Raw genomic sequence first — 21,037 nt, 5'->3', positions numbered from 1 at the left:
TTCTGCTAGCCTATCTATATCCTATTGCAGTTGATTGTTACCATCCTCACTGCTTGCTGCACCTACCAGTTTGGTATCATTGGCAAATTTTGAAATTTTACTCTGTATTCCAATATCCAAGTCATTTATGTATATCAAAAAAAGCAGTGGTCCTAGGACTGACTCCTGGGGAACATCCCATCCTCCAGGCTGAAAAACAACCATTTATCACAACTCGCCGTTTTCTGTCCTTAAGCCAATTTTTTAAAATTCCATCTGACAGTGACCCTCCTATTCTAAGAGCCTCACTTTTGCTAACCAGCCTTTTATGTGGTACTTTGTTAAACACTAACCCTCTTGGTTACTTCATCAAAAAATTCAGGCATGTTCGGCTCTTAAAAATCTGTGCTGTTTCTCCTTCAATTACACAGGGCATTGGTGCGATCACATCTCGAATACTGTGTGCAGTTTTGGTCTCCTTATTTAAGGATGGATGTAAATGCATTGGAGGCAGTTCAGAGGTGGTTTACTAGATTGATAGTTGGAATGAGTGGGTTGTCTTATGAGGATAGGCTGGACAGACAGGGCTTGTTTACACTGGAGTTTAGAAGAGTGAGGGGAGACTTGATTGAAGTTTATAAGACTCTGAACTGTCTTGACAAGGTGGATGTGGAGAGGATGTTTCCTATTGTGGGTGAGTCCCGAACTAGGGACACTGTTTTAAAATTAGGGGACGCCCTTTTAGGACAGAGATGAAGAGAATTTTTTTCTCTCAGAGGGTTGTATGACTTTGGAACTCTCTGCCTCAGAAGGTGGCGGAGGCGGGGAAATAGAATATTTTTTAAGGGGGAGGTAGATAGATTCTTTTTAGGCAAGGGAATCAAGTGTTATCAGGGGTAGATGAGAGTGTGGAATTTGAAACACAAACAGATCAGCCAAGATCTTACTGAATGGCAGAGCAGGTTCAAGGGGCCGAATGGCCTACCGCTGCTCCTAATTCGTATGCGCGTAAGTGCCTGCTAAGCTTTTCCCTGATATTGTTTCTAAAACCTTAGCAACCACTGATGTTAAATTGACCAGCCTGTAGTTACTAGGAAAGTCCTTACACTCTTTCTTGAATAAGAACATCACCTTTGCCAGTCTCTGATCCTCTGGCACCTCCACCGTTTCTAGGAAAGACTGGAAGATTGTGGCAAGCCCTTTCACTATCTCCACTGCCACTTCCTTTAGCAACATGGGATGCAAGCCATCCCGACCAGGTGACTTATCCACTCTAAGCATAATCAGTCTTTTCAGTAGCTCCTTCCTATCAATTTTCACCCCATCCATTACCTTTAACACCTCCGCTTCTACCAATATTTTGCCATCATTCTCTTCCTCAGTAAACACTGATACAAAGTATTCATTAAGTATTCTAGCCTTGCCCTGCGCTTGGAAGCATCTGTCACCCTCTTTGTCCCCAACAGGAACCCCCCCACCTCTTATTACCTGCTTACTACTTACATGCCAGTAGCTTTCTGCATTCCCCTTTACGTTAACTGCCATTTTATGCTCAGATCCTCTCTATGCAAGTCTTATTTTTCTCTTCACATCCCCTCTCAACTTACTGTACTTGGCCGGGTTCTCGCTTGAAAATTCACCTGACATGCATCATACACTTTCTATTTGGTTTCATTGTCTTCTCTATCTCCTTCGTCATCTGAGGAGTTTTGGCTTTGGTTGCCTTACAGTTTGCCCTTGTTGGAATGTATCTAGCCTGCACCTGAAACATCTCCTCCTTAAAGATCACCCCTTGTTCTATTTCAGTTTTTCCTGTCAGTCTTTGGGTCCATTTTACCCTGGCTAGATTTCCTCTCATCCCATTAAAGTTGTCCCTCTTCTAATTTAGAAGTTCTACTTTAGATTGTTCCTTGCTCTTCTCCATTACGAATCTAAACCTTATGATACGATAATCACTCTAACCCAAATGCTCCCCCACAGACATGTGGCCCTCCTCATTCCTCAGCACCAGATCCAGCAATGCCTCCTTCCTAAATGGACTGAGAATATACTGGTCAAGGAACTTCCCCTGGACACATTTCAGAAATTCTTCCCCTTCCTTACCCTTTACGCTGACATTATCCTAAATTCATATTTGTGTAGTGTTATGACTGAAGCTGGAGGAGTGCATTGTCTTCCTCTAGTTCTACTTCTCCACGGGTCACAACATATATTTAAATGTTTACCCAGTTACCAATACAGCCAATTATATACTCCAATTTTATTTCAGAATAAAATCCACCAACCAGGTTTCTTTAACAAACAACATAATTATTAATTTATTATAAAACAAGACATATTCAGTAAAGATACAAAGCATTAACACACAGATTGACATATGTAAGTTCCCTTAATTTACCCCAACACATACACTCAAGCACCCCCCACAACCCTCCAGTTGAAGAAAAAAATAAAGAAGTTTTCTCTGCAGAGATCTCTTCACAAAAAAGACAAAAACATACTTTGGCCAAATACTTGTTAATTCTTGAAGGAAAAGGAGAAGATATGGAATGATATCAGTTGCCCCTTTATTCTGGCATCCCAAATACGCGTAGACAGCCGTCACTGGGATCTTTTTGGAGCAATTCTCTTCAGGCGACGTCGAGGATTAGTCTAGCAGGCTCCTCCAGGAGAAATGTGGCATCAGGAGTTTCAGCCATCACACTGAATTCTCAGGGTTTCTTAGAGAGGTGGAGAAAGGATCAACTGGTGTCTTCTCTCTTAGCAGGCTGACCCTCAACTAACTCAAAACAATACCCAAAACAAAACCAACTCTTGACCACCATAAATCTGACATGTCACCCCCCTCTGTAAACAACTCCCCCTAGTCACCAAGGCTCTTGCTGTTCATTTAGCTTAAGGCATGTGACATCCAGTAAGGGTCTGTTTTTAAACAAAGTTCCTCAAGTCCTTCCAGTGACATATTAAAAAAAAACTAAATCCAGCGGCCGGAATTTTACGCCGCCCCAGCGGGTCGGATGGTGGCGGCGTAAAATTGAGCGGCAGGCTCTGGGAGGCCTACCCGCCCCAACTCCGCCTCCGGACAAGTTTACGGAGGTCAGGCGGGGGAAACGGCCTGCCCGCCCGAGGCCCATCAAGACCCTTAAGTGGCCACTTAAGGGCCCTCGCCCACCTCCACGGGTATTGTACCCATGGCAAGCGGGTGCGCTGGGGACGTGAAAGGCCGCCCAGCGATTGCTGCTGGCCTTTTCGCGCCCCAGGGTTGGTGGGGAGGGGGCAAGGCAGTCAGGCACAGGGTGCCTGATTGAGGGCCGCCCCCACCTCCAAACCCACCCCCAGGACCCAAGACACCCCCCTACCCATAAAGGACCACTCCAGTCTCACCAGGGAAGGACCAATCCCCCTGGTGAGGCATGCCCCTACTTACCTTCCCTCCTCGATCCATGGCGTCGGCTTGGCTGCAGTCCCAGCAGTGGCCATTGCTCCCGGTGGCGCTGCTGGGACTAAGAGCTGCCTGCCTGCTGATTGGCCGGCAGCTCACTGAGGCGGGTCCTCCTCCCTCAAGTGGGTGTAAGTCCCGCCTCGCGACAATTAAAGCCTGGGGATCCGTAAAATACTGGAGGGATCCCCAGGCTAGGCGGAAGCGGGTTCGCCACCGACTTTCACGTCGGAGTCCGGCTCCCATCCATCCACCGTAAAATTCCAGCCATCATCTCTGGAATCTCTTCAGTCCAAAATGAATCCATCTCCACAATCTTCAAACAAGTCCTCAAAGAAATGTAAAAAAAGGAAGCATTTTCATAACCTTAATTGAAGTCCCCAAATACCACCAGTCTATAAATTCTGCACATCTCTGATTTCCCAGCAGATTTGCTCCTCTATCTCTCGATCACTATTTGAAGGTCTAGAGAATACCCCCAGTAGTGTGATCATACCCTTTTTGCTTCTCAACTCTAACTAAATGGATTCTGTCTTTGCTGGCTCAAAGACATCCTCCCTTGCCAACACTACAATAGCTCCCTAATCAGTAATACCACCCCGACTTTCTTTTTCTCCTTCCCTAGCTTTGCTGAACAGTTTGTATCCTTGAATATTAAGCAGCCAGACCTCATCTTTTTTTTAAGCCACATTTCCTTTGTTGCCACTACATCACATTTCCACATAGCTATTTGTGCTTGTAGCTCACCAACTTTGTATGTTTACACATATGCATTCTAAACCTGTCTCTCTATTTTTCATAATCCTTCTAGTCTGCTATCTAATATGGTAGCACTTCCTTCTCTCGTACTAACCAACAACCTCACTTCTTTATACACTTTATTCCTGTTTATTACTTCTATATGCTGGTGCCCATTCCCTTGTAAATTTGGTTTAAACCCTTCCCAACCACACTAGTAAACCTCCCATGGGGACACTGGTCCCCGTACTGTTGAGGCGCAACCCATCCCTTTTGAATAGGTGCCTTCGGCCCCAGAACTGGTCCCAATGCCCCAAGAATCAGAAGCTCTCCCTCCTGTACTATGCCTCAAGCCACGCATTGATCCTCCCCTACATTCCTATTTCTACTCTTGCTAGAGCATGGCACTGGGAGTAATCCAGAGATTACCACCTTCGAGATCCTACTTTTTACCTTCCGCCATAGCTCCAGAAAATCTGATCATAGGACCCCAATACCTGCTCTCTCTATGTTGTTGGTACCAATGTGTACCATTATTTCTGGCTTACTCCCTTTTCCCTGCAGAATATTCTGCACCCTCTCGGTGATGTCCTTTGCCCTGGCACCAGGGAGGCAACACACCATGCAGGACTCATACTGATGGTTACAGAAATGCCCATCTGTCCCACTAACTATGGAATCTCCTATAAAGACTGCATTTCTGCTGTTCCCTCCTCTGCAGTCCTTTGTCCATTGGTGCCATGTTTTGGATTGCATTTCTTCAAGGTTCATCACTCCAAGCAGTCTCCAATGCTGAGTACTGGTTTGAGAGTGGCACACACCCTGAAGACTCCTGCATTTCCTGCTCTTCCAGATGACCACCCATCTACTCTCCTGAACTTTCACTACCTGTGTGGTGACCACTTCCTGGAACACATGATCCAGGAAACTCTCATCCTCCCTGATGCTCCAGTGACTCCAGCACTCAAGCAGCTGGAGACATCTTGGCCAGCCAAGACACATGAAGTGTCCAGAAGTTCCCACATGACACAGGAATTGCAAGCAACAGGTCTCAGCTGCCCATCTATGATCTAAAATTGCTCTGTGCCAACACTCATTAATAATTCACTGAGTGTTTTACGTGCCCCGATTGAAATTTTTAATTTTCCAGCTCTTAGTTTAAACCAATGCCCTCGTTTAGAGAGAAAAAAAGAAAAATACTCACCAACCAACAATTTAACTGCCTTCCTGTGACATCACACTGATTTTTTTTGAACTCTTATTTCAAATGCCATCTGACCACTCAACAGAGCTCTTTATATCTTCCTCTCTTCTCCTGCTCTTGCTTCTGGTCTGGGACCTCGGGCCACCGCTCTTTATATCCCTGCCTCTGCTCCTGCTCTCGCCACTGCTGCTTCTGGTCTGGGGCCTTGGGTCACTACTCTTTATATCTCTGCCTCTGTTCCTGCTCTCGCCACTGTTGCTTCAGGTCTCCAAGATGCACCACAGTCATTTTTCACACCTGCTTTGAGCAGAAGTAAGGACCCCATCTTCTTCTTTTTCTTTTTCTTTTGGGCCTCCTTATCTCGAGAGACAATGGATATGCGCCTGGAGGTGGTCAGTGGTTTGTGAAGCAGCGCCTGGAGTGGCTATAAAGGCCAATTCTGGAGTGACAGGCTCTTCCACAGGTGCTGCAGAGAAATTTGTTTGTTGGGGCTGTTGCACAGTTGGCTCTCCCCTTGCGCCTCTGTCTTTTTTCCTGCCAACTACTAAGTCTCTTCGACTCGCCACAATTTAGCCCTGTCTTTATGGCTGCCCGCCAGCTCTGGCGAATGCTGGCAACTGACTCCCACGACTTGTGATCAATGTCACACGATTTCATGTCGCGTTTGCAGACGTCTTTATAACGGAGACATGGACGGCCGGTGGGTCTGATACCAGTGGCGAGCTCGCTGTACAATGTGTCTTTGGGGATCCTGCCATCTTCCATGCGGCTCACATGGCCAAGCCATCTCAAGCGCCGCTGACTCAGTAGTGTGTATAAGCTGGGGGTGTTGGCCGCTTCAAGGACTTCTGTGTTGGAGATATAGTCCTGCCACCTGATGCCAAGTATTCTCCGAAGGCAGCGAAGATGGAATGAATTGAGACGTCGCTCTTGGCTGGCATACGTTGTCCAGGCCTCGCTGCCGTAGAGCAAGGTACTGAGGACACAGGCCTGATACACTCGGACTTTTGTGTTCCGTGTCAGTGCGCCATTTTCCCACACTCTCTTGGCCAGTCTGAACATAGCAGTGGAAGCCTTACCCATGCGCTTGTTGATTTCTGCATCTAGAGACAGGTTACTGGTGATAGTTGAGCCTAGGTAGGTGAACTCTTGAACCACTTCCAGAGCGTGGTCGCCAATATTGATGGATGGAGCATTTCTGACATCCTGCCCCATGATGTTCGTTTTCTTGAGGCTGATGGTTAGGCCAAATTCATTGCAGGCAGACGCAAACCTGTCGATGAGACTCTGCAGGCATTCTTCAGTGTGAGATGTTAAAGCAGCATCGTCAGCAAAGAGGAGTTCTCTGATGAGGACTTTCCGTACTTTGGACTTCGCTCTTAGACCCCATCAGATTTATGTAAATCACCCCATGCTAGAAAATGAGTCAAGGTCAGGGGCACATTGCTGTACTGGGCAGAAGTCTCCATATTGAGCGTGCATCCTGATTGCACAACTTAGGCTTGGGTTTGTAGCTCACTGACCATCAAAAGAAACAAAATGTTATGCTGGGAGAAAGCTCATCGTGTTTCCTGCTCTTGTCTTCCTTGCCCCCTCCTCCCAAAGTCTCCAGAACTATCATTCAGCAGTGCTGAATGGTGTGCAAAATGGTGGCCATTGATGCATCAATTTTTTCTTCCATACGTTGCAACAAGTGGTTTACTTCCTGACCCACCAAAGCTTATTCACCATTTTCAAAGCTTAAGTCAGGAGTATGGTGGAATATTCACCACTCACTTGGATGAGTGCAGCTATAACTTCAGTCACGATACTTATGAGGAGAAAGCACAATTTCCACTGAAATTGATATCCATGCCTCCACCACTTGTGCTGTAGCATGCACGATCTACAGGATGCATTATAGTAATTCACCAAGCTTACTGCAACAGCACTTTCCAGTCTCTGCTACTGAGAAGGACAAGAGTAGCAAGATGATGGGAACACCATCACCTCCAAGACACTCAGAATTCTGGCTTGGATATGTACTGCTGTTCCTTCATCATCAGGGAATCAAAATCCTGGAGTTCCCTCCCAACGCAGGAACACTATCAGTATGATCACTGCAATGGTTCAAGAGCCCCACCATCGCCTTCACCAGGCAACTAGAGAAAGGCAATAAATGTTGCCTTGCCTCATTGCTCACAACCCAAGAAGCTTTTTCTGACAAAAAAGATACCAATACATGACAAGTTTGTCAACATGGGAAAGAAAGAAAGCACAATGTTTGGTGGGAACATTCACCAGGGAAACATTCTGCTCTTTTAATGTTTTGGTTGAAAGAAAACTGCAAGCATGAACCCCAGTGCATTATATTGTACCACTGAACTGCCTGTTTACAATTAAGATGTACAGTAATGTTTGTTTTCAAATACTGAATATTTGAAGATAATTTGGTCCCAAGATTTCATTTGTTTATGATCGAACTGATTTTTGGGAGTAAGATCATAAGAACTAGGAGCAGGAGTCGGCCGTCCTGCCCCTCGAGCCTGCTCCGCCATTCAATAAGATCATGGCTGATCTTTTCGTGGACTCAGATCCACTTACCTGCGCTCTCACCGTATCCCTTAATTCCTTTATTGTTCAAAAAGATATCTACCTTAGCTTTAAAAACGTTTACTGAAGAAGCGTCAACTACTTCACTGGGCAAGGAATTCCATAGATTAACAACCCTCTGGGTGAAGAAGTTCCTTCTTAATTCAGTCCTAAATCTGCTCCCTCTAATCTTGAGGCTATGCCCTCTTGTCCGAGCTTCATCTGCCAGTGGAGACATCCTCTCTACTTGTATCTTATCTATTCCCTTCATAATTTTATATGTTTCTATAAGATCCCCCCTCATTCTTCTGAATTCCAATGAATATAATCCCAATCTACTCAGTCTCTCCTCATAAACCAACCCCCTCAACTCCGGAATCAACCCAGTGAACCTCCTCTGCACCCTCTCCAGTGCCAGTATATCCTTTCACAAGTAAGGAGACCAAAACTGCACACAGTACTCCAGGTGCGGCCTCGCCAGTACCTTATACAGCTGCAATATAACCTCTCTGCTTTTAAACTCAATCCCTTTAGCAATGAAGGACAAAATTCCATTTCCCTTCCTAATTACTTGCTGTACCTGCAGACCAACCTTCTGCGATTCATGCACAAGGACACCCAGGTCCCTCTGCATAGCAGCATGCTGCAACTTTTTACCATTATTCAGAGGACGATAAAGGCAAATTATCAGCCAACCTTTTTAAAAAAGAAATTAAGAACATGTTTTTAAATTACTGAGATGACAGCAAAGAAACTGGTCAGAAAGATCATTCTGAGCAGTCATTTCCAGTAAGAACCCCAGTATTTGGTAACAGAAGCTAGTTAACATCTAGTGCTCAAAATGAATAGATTAATGGAGGGAGTCAAAACACAAATGTTCCTTTGCTGAGACTGCAGGTACTAAGAGATTCATGATAAAATAACTTATGCTACCTTGTAAGACTTATTTGATTGTGCTACTGTTTTTGAGAAACTTTTAGAAAGATCATTAGATCTAAATTAAGCAAATGTCTAGTGAAAAATATTTAAAAAATGAAAAGACTAGAAATGCACAGTTGGCCAGACACAGCATCTGAATAAGTATAGGTTGCTGTTTTTTGGGGACCCTCCACTGGAGCTGTTGAAGAGTCTCTCCTAGCCAAAAAACAATAAACTGTTTTATTCTTGCAGGTGCCAGTAGTTTATGAAATGGTGCCGTTTTTCATCCAAATATTAACGGCCGGGGGGGGGGGGCCGGAAGAAGGCAGAGCAGAAAGGCGAGACGGGGAAGGGGGAGGTGGCGAGAGAGGGGGAAAAGGGGGAGGCGGTGAGAGAGGGGGCAGGGGAGGCAACAAGAGAGGAAAGAGGGAGATTTGTGGGGGGAACCAGACTGACGGGAGGGGGAAAGAGAGGAGAGGGAGGGAAGGAAAAAAAGAGACAACACATATTTATATAGTGCCTTTAATGTAACGAAACATCCCAAGGCGCATCACAGCAGCTTTCTAAAACAAAATATGACACCGAGCCACACAAGGAGATATTAGGTCAGCTGTCCAAAAGCTTGGTCAAGAGGCAAGTTTAAAGGAGTGTTTCGAAAGAGGAAAGTGAGGTAGAGAGACAGTAAGGTGTAGGGAGGAAATTCCAGAACTAAGGGCCTAGGCAACTGAATGCATGGCCACCAGTGGTGGTGCAATTAAAATAGGGGATGCTCAAGTGGCTAGAATTAGATGAACCCAGATACCTCGGCGGTTTGTGGTGCTGGTGGAGATTACAGAAATAGGGAAGGCCGAGGCCATGTAGGGATTTGAAAACAAGGATGCGGATTTTAAAATCAAGATATTGCTTGACCGGGAACCAATGTAGGTCGACAAGCACAACAGTGATGGTGGAACAGGACTGGTGCAAGTCAAGAGATGGAGGGCAGAGTTTTGGATGACCTCAAGTTTACGGTGGGTAGAATGTAGGAGACCAGCCAGGAGTGAGGCAAGAAGGGCATGAATGAGGGTTTCAGCAGCAGGAGAGCTGAGACGGGGCGAAGTCGGGCAATGTTACAGAGGTAGAAATAGGCGGCCTAAGGATGGCACAAGTATGTGATCGACAGCACAACTTGGGGTCAAATATGACATCAAGGTTGCGAACAGACTGGTTCAGTCTCAGACTGTTGCCAGAGAGAGGGATGGAGTTGGTAGCTAGGGAATGGAGTTTGGAATGGGGACCAAAAACAATGACTCCAGTTACATATTGGGAAGAATGAAGACAGGAGGTAGGGGGATGGAATTGAGCAATAGAAGGAGTAGGAAGAGAGGAAGCAACAGAAGACAATGAAGTGATACCTGGAACTGGGCCAAGATGTCTAATTTGTTAGAGTGGAGTGGGAGGAGCAGGAGGGGTTCGAGTGAGTTGCTTCTAGTTGGGGGTCCTGCAGGAATGATTCTAGCCCTGCTATGTTTACTGAATAATTCCAGTGACCACACACACAGGTCATATCCAAAGCAGGATAAGGGGCAAACCCAGCAAGAGTCCACTATTACCCTCAAGACTTCTTTCAGCTTCTTCCCTAACCAGTTAGACACTACTCTGAGTATATCCTCTACTTTTCTCCTAATATGCAACAACTTTCACTTATCTGTACTGAATTTCATGTGCTACAATTGCAAGGCTTTGCAAATTCTGTCTAAGTCATTCTGTAATTCTGTTTATCTAAACTCAGCTGCCTCTCCCTACTTATCGTCTACAAGCTTGTCCAACTCACAATGCATTTCTGAATGCCAGGAACACAACAACATAAGACATTCCAAAACTAATGTAGAATGTCACTTCCTCAAAAATTCCGAGGAGATTGCCAGGCAAGACTTCAATCTTCTGAAACCATACTGCCTATATAAAAATAACCAAATAAATGGCAGCCAATTATCAAGCTTGCTCTTCATGTTCTATTCTGTTACTTTGCCAGTTATTGGTCTAAGATTCCAAGACTAAAGAGTCTGCAGTTATACAGGTCTATTTTGAAAATAGGTATCTTCTTTTGAATGCCCTGATTTTGTGTCTCTGATTTTCTTATTAGCTTTACTCCTTATCTGGCTTATCCTGAAGCGTATACATTCCACTTGTACAAGCAGTAAATTTATTCTGAAATGCAATATGGTTTCTGTCAATCCAACCAATAATCCAACCAATAATTGCTGCTTTTGAGCCACCGCCAGAAAATCACAACTGTTATAAACTCATGTCGAAAACAGAAACTGTCGTCTATATTTCTGGATAATATCAGGCACTTGTATTGCCTTTTCAGAATATTGGTAGGCTGACATCAGGCGAAAACTGTCCACACTGTTTGGGGCTATTATCTATTCATAATTTCTCATTTTAATTTCCACTGACAATGTTTCAAGAAAACAGAATTGTTCTTCCAGAGAGCATTGAATGCTATTTCACATAAAGACATCAGGATTCCCAACAGGTTTACAGTAACTAATTAAATTAACTATGGCAATAAAAAAATGTATGTTGTTTCATTATATCATCTTGAACAGACTGCTAGTCAGAGCCATTCACTGTGGACAAAAAATACTATGGGTCTTTTAAAAGGTTCAGATTTTCAAAATAATTTCACTTAAAGTGACATTGATTTTTTTAAGCTAGTTATAGATCCAATCTCATGTCTTTACAAAATTCATTTAAAAATGCAGAAAATAATTACATCCAAGATTTTGTTCCACTCAAGCGTGTGGTCCACAGAGTTCCACAAGCAAACCTGTCGATCCTGGGCACAGCTCAGGAAAAGGTCCTTGAAAGGGTGTGTAGCTAGACCCCAGAGTTCATCCGTATGACCCTGCCACAATTAAAACAGCAAGCTTTAGAATCAAATAAATTTATTGAACATACATGATCTAATTAGAATTTTATACATTTGCCTGTTACAACTATTAACCTTTAAAAATATGCATGATACATAGGAGGTCCCTTTTAGACTGTAGTGAACATCCTACATCAAATTACTGCTAAGTCCGAGAACCAAATGCAGAAAATGTGCTCTATCTTTGTTGTATTTTGAATAATCCTGTATATAATTGCATCTTAAAAGAATTTTTGCAATATGAAAATATTAAGACAAAAAGTCAGTTAAAATATTTGTGAAATTTGTAATCTTTTAAAGTTGTTTCAATTGTTTATAAAACTTTATTTTAGTTTAGTTTAGAGATACAGCACTGAAACAGGCCCTTCGGCCCACCGAGTCTGTGCCGACCATCAACCACCCATTTATACTAATCCTACACTAATCCCATATTCCTATCACATCCCCACCTGTCCCTATATATTTCCCTACCACCTACCTATACTAGGGGCAATTTATAATGGCCAATTAACCTATCAACCTGCAAGTCTTTGGCATGTGAATTAGACATTAGAAATTCAAGATACCGAGAAAAATGCAGAATTTATTTTTCAGGAAGCACTTTGAATGATTTGATTAGTTCATCAAGAAACACTGAAATGTTAGATAAGGTTTTACCAAATACAACATGTTGACATATGGTTATTCTATTATAAAAACACACAGGAAGTAAGGTTAATGTGTATAAGAAGTAAATATTATAAAATACTTCAAAACATTAAATAATTTAAAGTAAGAACATTTGAAAATAATTTAAGTACACTTTAATGGCATTCAACCTAGTTCAGTTTACTAGTTTTTATGCAACAGTAATTAAAATATGCAAAATAATATGTAGTTTGCATATTTCAATTACTGTTGCATAAAAAATAAAACTTAAATCTTGCTGCAGGGTTAAAAGTTTGAACAATATGTATTTTTGAGATTAATGTGACAAAGCATCTAAGCTTGTTCCAGAAAACTTTTACTTCTTCACATCAAACAATATTTAGTTGTCTAAATGAAACCAACTCAACAGTAAAGATATCACTCACCTGTACTTCTATCTGGAAGCCATCATTGAATGTTCCTCTTAGAATGAAGTTGCGTGATGTGCCTATCAGAAACTGGTCCCCCTTCCCCTCTGCCACCGCTCGAATGGCTCCAAACTGATCAGGGACCTAAGACCGATGCAAAAAGTAAAATAAAATTAAAGATGTTGAACTGTATCAGTTGCTTTACAATACTACTACAGTAACACTCAATCACATATACGTTAAGTAAATTCTCAAATTATTGAAGAACGCTGATACATTTTCCATTTCAGCCTTCCTGAAAAGGTGAGCAAAACCCATATGTTAATATAGCATTTCATTCAGCAGTGATATTTAAACTAAGTATTTATTTAAGCATAAATACTGTTCTTTCAAATCATTTTGGCCAGAAGTTCTCATTACAGAAGTTAAATCCAAACAAATTGTAGCAGAAAAAATAAAGACCATTTTAAATGTTTTTCCAGTACATTATCTGCCAAAGTGCCATGTATGATATGGTAGGACAAAGGTTCCCTTCAAGATTCCCCATAGACTCAGTTCCCCATCTCAGCCAGATGCAAGCTCTCAGAAGGCACCCTCCAACAAAAGACTATAATCTACCCACATCTTTCTCAAGCGTAGCAAGGGATTGAGTGTTCTGGAAACAAGTCTTTTGCACACCCACTTACTTGGAATAATGCACACTGTATGAAATATGATGATTAGGGAGCAAATAATCCATAAAGATGCGTAAACAACAACAAAACTGCACACAGCAAAGTCTCAGAAACACCACTAAGCTAAATAACCAAATAATCTGTTTTATAAATGCTGATTGAGTGTGGTATGTTGTCCTGCTCTTTTTTGAATAGTGCTATGGGATCTTCTCTATGTGAGAGGATGGACATGACCTTTGTTTAATGTCTCATCCAAACAAAGGCATCTCTGAAAGTACAATACTCCCTTAGTACTACATTGGGAATGTTGACCTAGATTATGTGCACATATCTTTGTACCTTAACCTTCTGACTCAGAGGCAAATAAATGCAAACTTTAGTTGTTCACTGGGTGTGGGTGGTGTATTTATTGCTCATCCCTAGTTGCTTTGAGAAGGTAGTGTTGGCCCTTCTCAATAAACCCCTGCAATTGATCTGGTGATGATGCTTCCAGAGTGGTGTTTTCTAGAGAATTCAAGGATATTGACCATGAAGATGGTGATAACATGTCCATATTAGGATGGCATGGCACTGCAGTGTTATTTGCAGAACTGGGAAGCACTGTCAAACTAAGTTTAGTACTGTCATTAAGGGAATGAGGAGAGTGACTAGGAGAAATTTCTTTCTGCAGAAGGTTGTTAAATAATCCCTGAAACCTTCGGTAATATTCTACACAAGGTTTTTCCTTTCTTCGAAGATTTATTTTTCAGATTTTTTAATTCATAGTGCCTGCAATCCAACTTTGCATGTGAAGCTGCTTGACAATCCACCCAATTAAAGAACAACTTGTAAATCTTGTTCAGGAACCATCATTATAGTGTATTACATTTTTAAAAAACCTCACAATTGATGACTAAATGTTTCCACAAATCTTATTAAGGTACAGCATAGCCTTACCTCAATTTCCCTTTCTGCAACGATGTCATGATCCCACAGGATGATTTTGCGATCCTTCCCGCCCCCTGTAAGCAGCATTCCATTTCTCATCTGGCAGAGAGTAAATACACTGCCGTCGTGTGCTTTAATTTGCCTGCTAATCTGATAAACCCCTAAATAATGAAAAGAACCAAATATAACTGTTAAGTTAGAATACTTTTCAGGCAATAGTTGTCTACAGAGTAGTAAAGATGCCAAATACAACATTGCTGAGTTAATATGTATATTTTGTAATGATCTTCTTTGTACAATTTTTTTAAAAAAAAGCAAGATTGGATTATACTAGAAGAATCAAATTTGTGCCTACGAGGGCAAAAGTACAAGTTCTGGGAATGGAATGTTTTAATATACTTTCAGCAGTCATGGAAAAACGCAGCACTGGAGGAGGACATTTGGCCCGCACTGGCTCTTTTGAAGATCAATCCAGTTAGTCCCACTCACCTGCCTTTTCCTAGATTCTTGCAATTTGTTCTCCTTCGAGTACTTATCCAATTCCCTTTTGATAGTTACTGTTGAATCTGCAGCCACTACCCTACAGGTCAGTACATTCAAAATCATAACCACACATTGGGTAGAAAAGATTTTCCTCATGTTGCCTCTGATTCTTTAACTAATCACCTTAAATCTGTACCCTCTGGTTATCACCCTTCAGCCACTGGAAACAATTTATTTTTATTTACTTTATCTAAACACTTCATGATTTTAAATACCTCTGTCAAATCTCCTCTGAGCCTTCTCTTTCTAAGGAGAACTCCAGTGCAAAAAGCGCAAGAATCCCCCATTCATGCAGCTGGCAGCTAGAGCTATAAAAAGAAATCATTAAACCACTCTGGCGTGAAGAGCTTTCATTTACTCAGTGAGTTTAAAAACTCATAAAACCAGTCAAGCGTGAAGAATTGCCTCCTGAATGGCTGTATAAACAAACCCTAATTTAAAGAAAAACTCTTGAAATGCCTCTTGCACAGCTGTATAAACAGACGGACTAGAGTGCTGGAAGCTAGATAAACAGATAAGCACCGCTAAACACATCCTCTTGTTAACCAAAGCAGCCAAGAGAGTTTCTTAAAGGGGCAACAAGCACAGTCATAAAGCAATTTCTTAAAGCAAGTTTTAAGCAAAACAGCAGCAGGCCGCACAGTGGCGCAGTGGTTAGCACCGCAGCCTCACAGCTCCAGGGACCCGGGTTCAATTCTGGGTACTGCCTGTGCGGAGTTTGCAAGTTCTCCCCGTGACCATGTGGGTTTTCGCCGGGTACTCCGGTTTCCTCCCACCGCCAAAGACTTGCAGGTGATAGGTAAATTGGTCATTGTAAATTGCCCCTAGTGTAGGTAGGTGGTAGGGAATATGGGATTACTGTATCTCTAAACAAATAAAAATAAATAGAAACATGGATACCAAATTTCCCAGCATGAACTGGAAAGTCTTGGATATCCTATCCAAGTTCAAACTGTTCCAACAGAGAATGCAATTATACTTTACAGACCAAGTAATTGTGGAACCAGAAAAGTAGGCTGTAAAAATGATAGCAATTGGAAATGAGGGACTGCACAGAATCATTGATTATCTGAACAAGACCAGACAGATCCTGCAAAAAGATATGGAAAGTGCTAGAAAATCAGCTCCAATTTTGAATGAATTTCAGAATTCACCGCCTGGAATTGATGTCCTATGGGGAATAGGCACAGGAATCAATAGACCAATTCGTCAACAAATGCCTAAGTAAGGGTAACGAAGGCGATTTCTTAAAAGCTGAGCTCGTGATTGTGATTGTGATGTCAGAAAGACCTCTTGGGGGAAAAAGATCACAGCATTGATGCACTACTGGGAGATGGTAGGAAATACAAAGCCATTGTAGCTGGACAACAGCACCTACAAGCACCAGGTGCAGCCAAAAGTATTGGCACCATAACCAGGTTGAAAAGGGCAAGCAAGTTGTGTGGTAAGTGTGGTTGGTCCCACTCACGGCAAAATGCCCGCATTTTGTGACCTATGCAAGGCATGCGACGTAAAAGGACACTGGGCCCTCCTGTACAGGAATTCTGCCTCCAAAGATGCAGCCAGAAGTCATGGTCGGACGCAAACGAACAGACAACAGGGAATCAGCAGCAAGGAAAGTGCCAGAGACCTGCATAAACGCAAGTCAGTACACGAAGTCCACAGCAAAACAGACCTGAGACAAGACTCGGGTAGGAGCAAGTCTCAGTCAGAAGACAAGAAAGCATTCCACATTGTTAACCTGACACATCACAGTGATGAAGTCAAACAAATGGAAGCTTTCACCACCACGAACATCAAGTGCCCAAAGAAAGCTGGCAAACATACACTCAAGGTCAAGGCACTAGTGCAAATATTCTACCAGTCCGAATCCTCAAAGATATGTACCGGAAAAGCTGGAAGTCAATGATACAACCGACAACTGCCAAATTATCTGCGTACAAAGGGTCGCGCATCCCGTGCAGTGGCACATTAACAATGCAATGCAGCTATGGCAAGTCGGCATGGAAACCACAAATGTTCTATCTAGTAGGCAAGAGTGAACCAGCAGTAGCAGGACTACCAGCATGTAAGGACCTCACATCATAACCATCCACGAGAGCACTGCCAAGGGGATATCTCCAAGGACCAGAACCCGCTCGCAGACTCTGACCAGCATCAAATGGTGCAGTCTGTAAACCCAGCAACCGCACAAGTATGCCGCGTGTTCACTTCTGCTCTCTAAAGAACCGGCAACACCACAATGAGCCAGAATGGATAGGTATCTTCATGATACCAAGTACTCTTCCCCCAACAAGTCCTCGACCTTGAGCCCCAAGCCTTTAGATGAGGAGAGGCGAAGGACACGCAATGCCCTGAAGAGGCAGAGGAGGAAGCATTGTCCCTTGGCTTTTTGAGATGAGGTGCTGGAACTTTCCAAGAATGACAAGGCCTCAAAAGCTGTCACTATGAGAAAAGCAGCAGAGTATGTTAGCCAGCTGAAGGCAGAGCAACAGAAACTGAATGCAGAGAGGGAGAAACTTCAGAGAAAACAGCAACAGATGAGATACAGAATCCTTGATCAAGCGTTGTCAAACCACTGAGACGATACATGCATTTTTGAGCCTCTATACTTGTAAAGTTCATAATCTTTATACCTATGTAAATAATTTTGTTGTTATCTAATTATATGTTTTTGCTTTTAGCGTACAAGACTTATCTTTGGAAAGAAGGGGGATGTTGTGAGATTGCCTTTAAGAGTGATATCTCATTAACATACTAAGTTCTTAAAGTGACAAGTGCCAGGATGTGACATGCCAGTCTCACTCAGTAACTGTAACACCAAGAGGAAAGTCCTGTAAATAGTTATCTCTGTACTGTATATACCTGTTAGCTGTTAATAAACCTGTTTGAGATCTTCAATGAACTGAACTCCACACTTCTCATTCCATCCAGAGTCTCCAGCCTATCCACGTAACTGTAATCCCTCATTCCTAGAACCATTCTAGTACCTCTCTTCTATACCCTCTTCAAAACCTTCAAGTCCTTCCTAAAGTGTGCTGCCCAGAATTAGACACAATCCTGCAGCTGGGGCTGAATCAGTGTTTTATATAGGTTTGGTATAACTTCCTGGCTTTTGTACTCTATGCTTCTACTTAGAAAAGCCAGCATCCCATATGCTTTCAAAGATTTGTGCACAAATACCTTCAGGTGTCACTGGCCTTGCACCCTCTTTAATATTGTACCATTTTGTACGCATTCTTTCCTCATTCTTGCTACCAAAATGTATCACCTTGCACTTTTCTGCATTGAATTCTATTTGCCATGTGTCTATCCATTCCACCAGCCTGCCTGTGTCCTCTTGGAGTCTATTACTATTGTTCTTAACTGTTAACTGCACTTCCAATGGCTTGATTTTCTTTCTGGGGTTGGGAAACAGACATTGGCACAATTTCTGGGTCCTGAACCCGCCCTGGGGGTGGGGGTGTGGAGGTGCCTGATGGTGAAGAGAGTAGTTACAGCCCCTGATTATTTTTATTTTTTATTTAGAGATACAGCACTGAAACAGGCCCTTCGGCCCACCGAGTCTGTGCCGACCAACAACCACCTACTTATACTAACCCTACAGTAATCCCATATTCCCTATCACCTACCTACAACTAGGGGCAATTTACAACGACCAATTTACCTATCACCAGCAAGTCTTTTGGATGTGGGAGGAAACCGGAGCACCCGACGAAAACCCACGCAAACACAGGGAGAACTTGAAAACTCCGCACAGGCAGTACCCAGAATCAAACCCGGGTCCCTGGAGCTGTGAGGCTGCGGTGCTAACCACTGCACCACTGTGCCGCCCATATCCATTATCATGGAGGTGGGCTGATAATTGGCTGGAGCATGGGTTGGGCGGCCAATTAGCGGGTGCTGGAATGAAGGTGGGACTGTTCAAATGAGGGCCCCATTTAAACATACCACGGCAGTCATTTCTGTGGTTGCCATTTGACTGAAAGAATGGATACACGAGGGATTGAGGAGAAAAGACAGATGACTGGCACCTGGGGCAGGGCTGCCCTTTTCTTCTCTGATGCCGACCTGGAAATCCTTCTGGAGGCTGTGAGGGAGAGGAAGTCCTCTATATGGAGGGTGGCAGGAGAAGGCCACCCTCCCAAACAAAATGGCATGGCTGCAGATTGCTGAGACCATCAGCAGCAGAGGTGTGGTCTGCAGAAGCTGAGTCCAGTGCCAGAAAAGATTCAATGATCTTATTCACTCTGGCAAGGTGATTGCAATGCCTGACCCTCATCACTGGCCTCTGAGTATTCAACCTCCAGCAGACATACCAGCTGAGGAGCCTGATGGCGCATGGTGCTCCTGAACATGGGATTAATGTGTGCCCAAGTACTTACTGACACCTCAGCAAGGTTTAGAGCCCTTGCACTGTTGAGGCACTAACAGATGCAGTTTCCAATATCAATTAGGCTCTGTCATTGGGTACAGAGGCCAGCAGCACCATATCTCTCTCTCGACTTGCAGGAGAAAAGGGCTAACAATGCTCGAGAAAAGACTCTGACAGGAGGAGCAGTGCCCCGTCTCCACATCATGACTGTCATGGAGACCTCAAGGGTAGCCTCCTCAGGAGCAAGTTGGGGAAGGGGAAATGGGTGTTCCTGGTGGAGGGGGTGAAAAGATATTGTAATCTGTAGATGAAGGGGATGGAGTGCACTCCTCCATGTACAACAGCTGCCAAGGCTAGTTCTCATGTCTTCTTGTGACTCCCGCAGGTTCTAACATGGAAAGAGAATGACAGAGGCCTGTGATGGGACCAGGGAAAGCACTGGAAACAGACATCAGAGCAAGCACCATCACATTGTACCAGCGCACCCTCCACCAGTGCAGATACATCACACCGGTGAGTCCTCATGCGCAATTAGAAAGGGTAGCACTGGTGAAGAGCAGATCACGAGTGTACAGGAGGAGGTGAGAGAGGCAGAGGCAGCTTTGAACAGTCTGCTTCAGAGGGTGGAGGACAACACAGCCTTACTCAGCTGGGTGCAAATGCAGGGCCGCGAGCGTCACGAGAGGAGGCTCCACTTAGCCCTGCAACAACAGAGTTCCCTGCCTGGATGGGTGCAGCTCCAACAACACTCAAGCAGCTCCAACACACCAGAAGCTCGACATCATCCAGGACAAAGCAGCCAGCTTAATTGGCATCCCATCCACCACAGTAAACATTCACTCCCTCCACCACAGACACACAGTGGCAGCAGTGTGTACCATATACAAGATGCACTGCAGCAACTCACCAAGGCTCCTTCGACAGCACCTTCCAAACCTATGACCTCTAGTACCTAGAAGGACAAGGACAGCAGATGCAGGGAAACACCATCACCTGCATGTACTCCTCCAAACCACACACCATCCTGACTTGGAACTATATTGCCGTTCCTTCACTGCCGCTGGGTCAAAATTCTCGAACTCCCTTCCTAACGCACTGTTGGTGTACCTACACCCGAAGAACAGCAGCGGTTCAAAAAGACAGCTCACAACCACCTTCTCAAAGGCAATTAGGGACGGGCAATAAATGCTGTCCTACCCAGCGACGCCCACATCCCACAATCAAATAAGAAAAAAACCCTTCCCTCATGCCTCCACGATGCCAGGAGAGTGACAACCCCCTGGACTGCCCGAGCACATACAGACCACTCTCCCTACAACCTCTACGCACCCATGTGCACCTCTCGGCTGTGCTTCCTTTGATGGGTCCACCTAATTCATGGCACGACCATGACTGGCTCCCCGCTGATTTGCTGCCTCCATGCACCTGGTCGGCCCCTGGCCCAGTGTGCAACCTGTGTCCACCCACTAAAATCCCAAACTGGCCCTCAATGAGTTCTCAATAAGCTCTCAATGAGTTTGTTAACATTAACTGGCCTCATTTTCAAATCGGGCAAGTTTCCTGAGAACACCTTCCCTCACCCTGATGAAACTTGCCGGACAGGAACAGTGATGGGAAACCAGCACGTTGGCCGGCGCTGTTATTTTTAGCACCCGCCTACCTCCGTTCTCACCCCCTGTGGAACCTAAAAATCCTGC

At 43.9% G+C, this 21,037-nt stretch overlaps 1 protein-coding gene across 6 annotated transcripts in view; it reads right to left on the bottom strand.

Moving 5' to 3' along the window:
* LOC137376482 (echinoderm microtubule-associated protein-like 4) overlaps nt 1-21,037 on the bottom strand; it is a 465,004-nt gene that overhangs the window by 83,687 nt on the left and 360,280 nt on the right. For all 6 annotated transcript variants that reach the window (XM_068045141.1, XM_068045140.1, XM_068045139.1 and 3 more), the window contains 3 exons: nt 14,432-14,583; nt 12,840-12,965; nt 11,611-11,742 (listed from right to left, as the gene is read on the bottom strand). In XM_068045141.1, coding sequence (XP_067901242.1) covers nt 11,611-11,742; nt 12,840-12,965; nt 14,432-14,583 — 410 coding nt within the window. The remainder of the gene's footprint in view (nt 1-11,610; nt 11,743-12,839; nt 12,966-14,431; nt 14,584-21,037) is intronic.

This window comes from Heterodontus francisci, chromosome 13 (assembly GCF_036365525.1).
Source record: "Heterodontus francisci isolate sHetFra1 chromosome 13, sHetFra1.hap1, whole genome shotgun sequence".
NCBI classification, from domain to species: Eukaryota; Metazoa; Chordata; class Chondrichthyes; order Heterodontiformes; family Heterodontidae; genus Heterodontus; species Heterodontus francisci.
The sequence above is the reverse complement of the archived record's forward strand: the minus strand, read 5'-3'. Positions and strand labels throughout refer to the sequence as shown.